Below are 10,000 nucleotides of genomic sequence, written 5' to 3' on the forward strand. Positions count from 1 at the left end.
TTTTCTCTCTGTCTGAAACTCTGACAGACTGTTGCACAGAGAGAAGCGGGAGCTGACTGAAGCTAAGCAGGATGCAGGCTATCAAATGTGTTGTTGTGGGAGATGGGTAAGTGCTTTTCATTTTATTTTATCACATGATATCTTAGTGCTGTGATTTAGTCATTGGTTCAATGAGCGATCGAACCCTATAGGAGTTTTATTGACCTCTCAGTATGTGAAGCCAAGAGTGGATGCTTGTTGATGTCTTCACTTTCTCTGTCCTGGGTGACTTCAAGTGCTTCTCTTTCTGTTCTCTTTTTACATCTACAGAAATACATGTACAGATATTTCCATTCACAAATCATGTAACAGATTATGAACATGAGTCTGTTGAGAGACCCAGAGGTTTGTTGATACCACTAATCAGGTGTGTCCAAAGATATAGAGTTAAAATAGCTTCCACAGTTAGTGCAGTTCCCTACGACTCATTACCTAGTTCATCATTAGTTGACTAACAGACAACTACTATCTTTCATCCAGCTCTATTGAATCTGAACCCCAAAGCCAACTTCAATGGACTCGTATGGCAGAATAGAGCACTATGTAACGTGGGACAGTCGTGGTTGTGGATAGGAGAAACCAACACAGTCATAGCAGCTGTATAGTACACGCCAGGACATGCATTTAAAACGCTGCCTTGTAAGAGGATCACTGGGACAGTGTCCCAAATGGCACCTAATTCCCTATGTAGTGCACTACTTTTCACCAGAGCCCCATGGGCCTTGTTCAACAGGAAGGCACTATATAAGGAATAGGATGCCATTTGGGAAGCAAAACATGTGTTGTTCAGAGCATCTGAAACAAGGTAAATACACACATCATGAAGGAGTGATTTGATTGGCTCATAATAGAATAGAATAGAATAGAATGGCTGGTAAATCTATCTCTGTTATTGATGGTCATAACACATGGACCAGTCGTCCTATCTATAGTGTATACAGCTTGATTTCAGTTCACTTGTCTGACATGTTCAAGGTTGTGTTTTGCAACTCAAAGGTGTGTCATGTCACACACAGTTTGTTTGGTGGGTCAGAGACAAACGTCCGGATTTTCATCCACAGTTTGTATGGAGGCCCCCATTTCTGTTCTCATTCTTGACATTGTCTGTGAATTCATGGAACTGTGAGGTATGTTAAAACACTGGACCCCAAGATGTCCTATCAGACCTGGTTTACTAGGACACTGAGAGATGATGAGGTAGAGGTCATATTGTTAGGAGAGGACTGTGTCCTATCAGACCTGGTTTACTAGGACACTGAGAGATGATGAGGTAGAGGTCATATTGTTAGGAGAGGACTGTGTCCTATCAGACCTGGTTTACTAGGACACTGAGAGATGATGAGGAAGAGGTCATATTGTTAGGAGAGGACTGTGTCCTATCAGACCTGGTTTACTAGGACACTGAGAGATGATGAGGAAGAGGTCATATTGTTAGGAGAGGACTGTGTCCTATCAGACCTGGTTTACTAGGACACTGAGAGATGATGAGGAAGAGGTCATATTGTTAGGAGAGGACTGTGTCCTATCAGACCTGGTTTACTAGGACACTGAGAGATGATGAGGTAGAGGTCATATTGTTAGGAGAGGACTGTGTCCTATCAGACCTGGTTTACTAGGACACTGAGAGATGATGAGGTAGAGGTCATATTGTTAGGAGAGGACTGTGTCCTATCAGACCTGGTTTACTAGGACACTGAGAGATGATGAGGTAGAGGTCATATTGTTAGGAGAGGACTGTGTCCTATCAGACCTGGTTTACTAGGACACTGAGAGATGATGAGGAAGAGGTCATATTGTTAGGAGAGGACTGTGTCCTATCAGACCTGGTTTACTAGGACACTGAGAGATGATGAGGAAGAGGTCATATTGTTAGGAGAGGGGTGTGTCCTATCAGACCTGGTTTACTAGGACACTGAGAGATGATGAGGTAGAGGTCATATTGTTAGGAGAGGACTGTGTCCTATCAGACCTGGTTTACTAGGACACTGAGAGATGATGAGGTAGAGGTCATATTGTTAGGAGAGGACTGTGTCCTATCAGACCTGGTTTACTAGGACACTGAGAGATGATGAGGAAGAGGTCATATTGTTAGGAGAGGGGTGTGTCCTATCAGACCTGGTTTACTAGGACACTGAGAGATGATGAGGAAGAGGTCATATTGTTAGGAGAGGTGTGTCCTATCAGACCTGGTTTACTAGGACACTGAGAGATGATGAGGTAGAGGTCATATTGTTAGGAGAGGACTGTGTCCTATCAGACCTGGTTTACTAGGACACTGAGAGATGATGAGGAAGAGGTCATATTGTTAGGAGAGATGGACTGTGTCCTATCAGACCTGGTTTACTAGGACACTGAGAGATGATGAGGAAGAGGTCATATTGTTAGGAGAGGACTGTGTCCTATCAGACCTGGTTTACTAGGACACTGAGAGATGATGAGGTAGAGGTCATATTGTTAGGAGAGGACTGTGTCCTATCAGACCTGGTTTACTAGGACACTGAGAGATGATGAGGAAGAGGTCATATTGTTAGGAGAGGACTGTGTCCTATCAGACCTGGTTTACTAGGACACTGAGAGATGATGAGGAAGAGGTCATATTGTTAGGAGAGGACTGTGTCCTATCAGACCTGGTTTACTAGGACACTGAGAGATGATGAGGAAGAGGTCATATTGTTAGGAGAGGGGTGTGTCCTATCAGACCTGGTTTACTAGGACACTGAGAGATGATGAGGAAGAGGTCATATTGTTAGGAGAGGGGAACATGACCTTACAGAGAGGGGAGTGTTGTTGTTGTCATATTCATTGTGTCATGAAGTCCATCAGCTATACAAAGATGAGGGGACATCAGTGTCCAGACAGTTATTGTCTGTGTACCAAATTACACCCTATTCCCGATGGGGTGCTGGTCAAAGGTAGTGCACTATATAGACCCTTATGGGCCCTGGACAAAAGTAGGGCACTAAGTAGGGAATAGGGTGCCATTTGGGACATGGAGAGTGTAAACAACCTGTTTTCAGTGTACAGTAATCGGTGAGTTCACTTCACAGGTTATTATTCAATAGATGATATACCTAAACAGGTGATTGTAAAGGGATGGGTGGTAAGAGAGAAGGAGGGGAGGGAGATCATGGGTTCCATATAGAACCCTCTGTGGAAAGGGTTCTACATGGAACCTGGGGAATGTGAGATAAATACCAAAAAGGATCTATTTCCTGTTTTTCAGTGCTGCCTGACTGACAGTTTTAATCAGGGCTCGTATTCACAAAGTGTCTCAGATTAGGAGTGCTGATCTAGAATCAGTTTAGGCTTTGAGATCACAACGAGACATGGGGGACCTGATCCTAGATCAGCACGACTTGTCTGAGATGCTTTGTGAATACAGGCCCGGTTCCCATTGGCACATTTTGTCAGCATCATTTACACAAGCCCCCTGCTTGTAACATTAGCTCATATATTACAGTGTAGTACGTGTATCACGATTAGCTGTTTTGTAATATGCCAAATCATATGAAGACATTGTCTCCAGCCTCTGTCTCTTAAACAAGTGTTTTTGGTGAAGGAGGAAGGAGGTTATGGTAAAAACCCAGACAGACTCATCACTCTCTAAAACACAAGCTGGCTTCCTGTAAACCATGTGACCTACTCTGGTTGCCGTGGTTATGAGCCCTTGTCAACCTCTGTGACCTCTGTGAGTAGCACGCTGCATATGAGTGTTTGTAAAAATGAGACAAATGGAAATATTGAGTACAAAACAAACTGAAAAATGACAGAGTATTTGTGTTTGTTTATTTTCTCATATCTAATGTGATGAAGATGCAGGTTGTTTCCAATGAGGAAGAAGATAGACTGAGAGATAGAGACCTGTAGTCATCATACTAGAAGGCCGAGGAGGAAGAAGATAGACTGAGAGATAGAGACCTGTAGTCATCATACTAGAAGGCCGAGGAGGAAGATGATAGACTGAGAGATACAGACCTGTAGTCATCATACTAGAAGGTGAGGAGGAAGAAGATAGACTGAGAGATACAGACCTGTAGTCATCATACTAGAAGGCCGAGGAGGAAGAAGATAGACTGAGAGATAGAGACCTGTAGTCATCATACTAGAAGGCCGAGGAGGAAGAAGATAGACTGAGAGATACAGACCTGTAGTCATCATACTAGAAGGCCGAGGAGGAAGAAGATAGACTGAGAGATAGAGACCTGTAGTCATCATACTAGAAGGCCGAGGAGGAAGAAGATAGACTGAGAGATAGAGACCTGTAGTCATCATACTAGAAGGCCGAGGAGGAAGAAGATAGACTGAGAGATAGAGACCTGTAGTCATCATACTAGAAGGCCGAGGAGGAAGAAGATAGACTGAGAGATACAGACCTGTAGTCATCATACTAGAAGGCCGAGGAGGAAGAAGATAGACTGAGAGATAGAGACTTGTAGTCATCATACTAGAAGGCAGAGGAGGAAGAAGATAGACTGAGAGATAGAGACCTGTAGTCATCATACTAGAAGGCCGAGGAGGAAGAAGATAGACTGAGAGATAGAGACCTGTAGTCATCATACTAGAAGGTGAGGGAGATAGAAGAGAGATAGAGAGGACAGACCTGTAGTCATCATACTAGAAGGAGAGGAGGAAGAAGATAGACTGAGAGATACAGACCTGTAGTCATCATACTAGAAGGCCGAGGAGGAAGAAGATAGACTGAGAGATACAGACCTGTAGTCATCATACTAGAAGGCCGAGGAGGAAGAAGATAGACTGAGAGATACACCTGTAGTCATCATACTAGAAGGCCGAGGAGGAAGAAGATAGACTGAGAGATACAGACCTGTAGTCATCATACTAGAAGGCCGAGGAGGAAGAAGATAGACTGAGAGATACAGACCTGTAGTCATCATACTAGAAGGCCGAGGAGGAAGAAGATAGACTGAGAGATACAGACCTGTAGTCATCATACTAGAAGGCCGAGGAGGAAGAAGATAGACTGAGAGATACAGACCTGTAGTCATCATACTAGAAGGCCGAGGAGGAAGAAGATAGACTGAGAGATACAGACCTGTAGTCATCATACTAGAAGGCCGAGGAGGAAGAAGATAGACTGAGAGATACAGACCTGTAGTCATCATACTAGAAGGCCGAGGAGGAAGAAGATAGACTGAGAGATACAGACCTGTAGTCATCATACTAGAAGGCCGAGGAGGAAGAAGATAGACTGAGAGATACAGACCTGTAGTCATCATACTAGAAGGCCGAGGAGGAAGAAGATAGACTGAGAGATACAGACCTGTAGTCATCATACTAGAAGGCCGAGGAGGAAGAAGATAGACTGAGAGATACAGACCTGTAGTCATCATACTAGAAGGCCGAGGAGGAAGAAGATAGACTGAGAGATACAGACCTGTAGTCATCATACTAGAAGGCTGAGGAGGAAGAAGATAGACTGAGAGATAGACTGAGAGAGACCTGTAGTCATCATACTAGAAGGCTGAGGAGGAAGAAGATAGACTGAGAGATACAGACCTGTAGTCATCATACTAGAAGGCCGAGGAGGAAGAAGATAGACTGAGAGATAGAGACCTGTAGTCATCATACTAGAAGGCTGAGGAGGAAGAAGATAGACTGAGAGATAGAGACCTGTAGTCATCATACTAGAAGGCCGAGGAGGAAGAAGATAGACTGAGAGATAGAGACCTGTAGTCATCATACTAGAAGGCCGAGGAGGAAGATGATAATTCACATATTACACAACACCCTGATGTTGTACTAGGACAAGTCATGATGTTGAGGAAGTTGAGACATGACAGGACACGTTGGGGTAGTAGTGGAATGATTGGTTGATTCACCTTGAAATAGAGGAGGAAGTTTATAGACTGAAGATACAGACCTAGTCATTTACTAGACTGAAGAGATTCTGAGGTAGAGATCAGAGCTGTTCATCATAGAGAGGAAGAAGATCCTCAATATACAGTCTGTTTACTAGAAGGGAGGAGGAAGAAGATGACTGAGGATACAGAGGTCATTGTTAGAAGGGAGGAGGAAGAAGATCACTGAGAGATTGGTTATCATCATACTAGAACTCGAGGAGGAAGAAGATCAGACTGAGAGAAAGATAGTCATCATACTCAAGGGAGGAGGAAGAAGATAGACTGAAAGATACAGACTTGTAGTCATCAACTAGAAGGCCGAGGAGGAAGAGATAGACTGAGAGATACAGATTGTAGTCATCATTTTTTCCGAGGAGGAAGAAGATGACTGAGAGATACAGACCTTAGTCATTACTAGTGAAGGACAGGAGGAGAGATTTTGACCAGTGAGGATGTTGCTTTGAGAGTCAGATGTACTAGAAGGCAGAGGAGGAGAAGATAGTGGGATACAGACCTTGTCATTACTAGAAGGCAGAGGAGGGGAGTAGACTTGACCAGTCATCATTGCGAGGATTTGATAGACAGTCAGACCAGCTTTGAAGATGAGGAAGAAGATAGACAGTGATACAGTGTAGTCATCATTGCCTTTGATAGACTAAGAGATACAGACCTGTAGTCATTACTAGATCAGGCAGAGGAGGAAGAAGATTACTGAGAGATACAGACCTGTAGTCATCATACTAGAAGGCCTGAGGAGGAAGAAGATAGACTGTGTGAGATACAGACCTGTAGTCATCATACTAGAAGGCCGAGGAGGAAGAAGATAGACTGAGAATACAGACCTGTAGTCATCATACTTGGAGTACACACACACACACAAAGAACAGACTGAGAGATACAGACCTGTAGTCATCATACTTACAGAGGAGGAAGAAGATAGACTGAGAGATACAGACCTGTAGTCATCATACTAGACATTCAGAGGAGAAGAAGATACACTTACAGACCACAGTCATCATACTAAAGGCCGAGGAGGAAGAAGATAGACTGAGAGATACAGACCTGTAGTCATCATACTAGAAGGCCGAGGAGGAAGATCATAGACTTCCAGATAGAGACCTGTAGTCATCATACTAGAAGGCAGAGGAGGAAGAAGATAGACTGAGAGATACAGTGTTAGAAAGAGGAGGAAGAAGATAGACTGAGAGATACAGACCTGTAGTCATCATACTAGAAGGCCGAGGAGGAAGAAGATAGACTGAAGATACAGACCTAGTCATCATACTAAAGGGGGAGGAAGAAGGATTACTTTATCCCTATCCTAGGTGTAGTCATCATTAAAGGGTGGGGAGGAAGGATAGACTGAAGATACAGATTGAGTCATCATACTAGAAGGTCGAGGAGGAGTTTGTTCCACTTTGTAGACAGAAGGCGAACAGTTGAGGAAGAAGATAGACTGAGAGATACAGACCTGTAGTCATCATACTAGACACACACATTTAGAGGAGGAAGAAGATAGACTGAGAGATACAGACCTGTAGTCATCTGTAGAAGGCCAGAGGTGGATGAGACTGTGACCTGTAGTACTATAGACTGATCAGAGCCTGTAGTCTACTGAAGGCCGAGGAGGAAGAAGATAGACCAGACCTGTAGTCATTACTAGAAGCACCATGGAGATAGACTGAGAGATACAGACCTGTAGTCATCATACTAGAAGCTTGGAAGAGTACAGAGGTCATCATACTAGAAAGATAGAAGATAGACTGAGAGATACAGACCTGTAGTCATCATACTAGAAGGCCGAGGAGGAAGAAGATAGACTGAGAGATACAGACCTGTGTCATCATACTCAGAGGAGGAAGAAGACCAGACTGAGAGATACAACCTGTAGTCATCATACCGAGGAGGAAGGATAGACTGAGAGATACAGGTAGTTCATACTAGAAGGCCGAGGAGGAAGAAGATAGACTGAGAGATACAGACCTGTAGTCATCATACTAGAAGGCCGAGGAGGAAGAAATGACTGGAGATACAGACCTGTAGTCATCATACTAGAAGGTGAGGAGGAAGAAGATAGACTGAGAGATACAGACCTGTAGTCATCATACTAGAAACCTACAGGAGGAAGAAGATAGACTGAGAGATAGAGACCTGTAGTCATCATACTAGAAGGCCGAGGAGGAAGAAGATAGACTGAGAGATACAGACCTGTAGTCATCATACTAGAAGGCCGAGGAGGAAGAAGATAGACTGAGAGATACAGATAGTCATCATACTAGAAGGCCGAGGAGGAAGAAGATAGATGAGAGATACAGACCTGTAGTCATCATACTAGAAGGCCGAGGAGGAAGAAGATAGACTGAGAGATAGAGACTTGTAGTCATCATACTAGAAGGCAGAGGAGGAAGAAGATAGACTGAGAGATACAGACCTGTAGTCATCATACTAGAAGGCCGAGGAGGAAGAAGATAGACTGAAGATACAGACCTGTAGTCATCATACTAGAAGGCAGAGGAGGAAGAAGATAGACTGAGAGATACAGACCTGTAGTCATCATACTAGAAGGCCGAGGAGGAAGAAGATAGACTGAGAGATTGTAGTCATCATACTAGAAGGCCGAGGAGGAAGAAGATAGACTGAGAGATACAGACCTGTAGTCATCATACTAGAAGGCAGAGGAGGAAGAAGATAGACTGAGAGATACAGACCTGTAGTCATCATACTAGAAGGCAGAGGAGGAAGAAGATAGACTGAGAGATACAGACCTGTAGTCACATACTGAGGAGGAAGAAGATAGACTGAGAGATACAGACCTGTAGTCATCATACTAGAAGGCCGAGGAGGAAGAAGATAGACTGAGAGATACAGACCTGTAGTCATCATACTAGAAGGCCGAGGAGGAAGAAGATAGACTGAGAGATACAGACCTGTAGTCATCATACTAGAAGGCCGAGGAGGAAGAAGATAGACTGAGAGATAGAGACTTGTAGTCATCATACTAGAAGGCCGAGGAGGAAGAAGATAGACTGAGAGATACAGACCTGTAGTCATCATACTAGAAGGCCGAGGAGGAAGAAGATAGACTGAGAGATAGAGACTTGTAGTCATCATACTAGAAGGCAGAGGAGGAAGAAGATAGACTGAGAGATAGAGACCTGTAGTCATCATACTAGAAGGCCGAGGAGGAAGAAGATAGACTGAGAGATACAGACCTGTAGTCATCATACTAGAAGGCCGATGAGGAAGAAGATAGACTGAGAGATAGAGACCTGTAGTCATCATACTAGAAGGCCAAGGAGGAAGAAGATAGACTGAGAGATAGAGACCTGTAGTCATCATACTAGAAGGCCGAGGAGGAAGAAGATAGACTGAGAGATAGAGACCTGTAGTCATCATACTAGAAGGCCGAGGAGGAAGAAGATAGACTGAGAGATAGAGACCTGTAGTCATCATACTAGAAGGCCGAGGAGGAAGAAGATAGACTGAGAGATAGAGACCTGTAGTCATCATACTAGAAGGCCGAGGAGGAAGAAGATAGACTGAGAGATAGAGACTTGTAGTCATCATACTAGAAGGCCAAGGAGGAAGAAGATAGACTGAGAGATAGAGACCTGTAGTCATCATACTAGAAGGCCGAGGAGGAAGAAGATAGACTGAGAGATAGAGACCTGTAGTCATCATACTAGAAGGCAGAGGAAGATGATAATTCACATATTACACAACACCCTGATGTTGTTCTAACCCAAGTCATGATGTTGAGGAAGTTGAGACATGACAGGACACGTTGGGGTAGTAGTGGAATGTGATTGGTTGATTCACCTTGAAATATGCTTACTTGTTGTTTATGGCCAAACCCAGCTTCCTTTGTTCAGACTGGAGTTCTTTGATTGAGCTGTTGGATATGGAACAGAGCCTTGAAAATGCTTCAATGTTTTCATTGTCTGTTTCATGAGTTGAAACGGTCATGTGTTGAAACCCACTGGTCACAGACGTCATTTCAACGTCTAGTTTGGATTTACATTTGGTTGAGTTATCAACTAACGTGAACTCAACTTGAAATCAACAAAAATGTCATCATGTCATTGGATTTAGGTTCAAAG

At 43.6% G+C, this 10,000-nt stretch overlaps 1 protein-coding gene and 3 long non-coding RNA genes across 14 annotated transcripts in view; 2 read left to right on the plus strand and 2 right to left on the minus strand.

Moving 5' to 3' along the window:
* LOC118380868 (ras-related C3 botulinum toxin substrate 2-like) overlaps positions 1–10,000 on the plus strand; it is a 29,167-nt gene that overhangs the window by 60 nt on the left and 19,107 nt on the right. For all 4 annotated transcript variants that reach the window (XM_052528008.1, XM_052528009.1, XM_052528007.1 and 1 more), the window contains exon 1: positions 1–106. This exon is cut by the window's left edge. In XM_052528008.1, the coding sequence (XP_052383968.1) occupies positions 72–106 (35 nt within the window). In that variant the 5' untranslated portion in view covers positions 1–71. The remainder of the gene's footprint in view (positions 107–10,000) is intronic.
* Positions 113–2,629, plus strand: LOC127932385 (uncharacterized). Of its 6 annotated transcripts, none has more exons than XR_008145092.1 (5): positions 113–1,315; positions 1,535–1,826; positions 1,973–2,045; positions 2,119–2,191; positions 2,263–2,334. It is a non-coding gene; the product is annotated as an uncharacterized LOC127932385 (long non-coding RNA). The 6 variants fall into 6 exon arrangements; XR_008145091.1 differs by lacking the exon at positions 2,263–2,334 and adding an exon at positions 2,485–2,556 and having other exon boundaries at positions 1,006–1,315; XR_008145090.1 differs by lacking the exons at positions 2,119–2,191; positions 2,263–2,334 and adding an exon at positions 2,485–2,629 and having other exon boundaries at positions 1,011–1,315; positions 1,973–2,118.
* On the minus strand, positions 1,655–3,108 carry LOC127932386 (uncharacterized). Of its 3 annotated transcripts, none has more exons than XR_008145094.1 (4): positions 2,740–3,108; positions 2,375–2,666; positions 1,936–2,081; positions 1,655–1,789 (listed from the first exon to the last, which is right to left on the minus strand). It is a non-coding gene; the product is annotated as an uncharacterized LOC127932386 (long non-coding RNA). The 3 variants fall into 3 exon arrangements; XR_008145095.1 differs by having other exon boundaries at positions 2,375–2,593; positions 2,740–3,105; XR_008145093.1 differs by lacking the exons at positions 2,375–2,666; positions 2,740–3,108 and adding an exon at positions 2,226–2,345.
* The window catches only part of LOC127932387 (uncharacterized), a 7,211-nt gene continuing 343 nt past the window's right edge, over positions 3,133–10,000 (minus strand). Inside the window, exons 1-3 of the long non-coding RNA XR_008145096.1 lie at positions 8,942–10,000; positions 4,071–4,184; positions 3,133–3,957 (exon numbers count right to left, since the gene is read on the minus strand). The exon at positions 8,942–10,000 is cut by the window's right edge and continues 343 nt beyond it. This is a non-coding gene — a long non-coding RNA (uncharacterized LOC127932387). The remainder of the gene's footprint in view (positions 3,958–4,070; positions 4,185–8,941) is intronic.

The sequence above is a fragment of the Oncorhynchus keta genome, chromosome 10, assembly GCF_023373465.1.
Source record: "Oncorhynchus keta strain PuntledgeMale-10-30-2019 chromosome 10, Oket_V2, whole genome shotgun sequence".
Classification (NCBI taxonomy): Eukaryota; Metazoa; Chordata; class Actinopteri; order Salmoniformes; family Salmonidae; genus Oncorhynchus; species Oncorhynchus keta.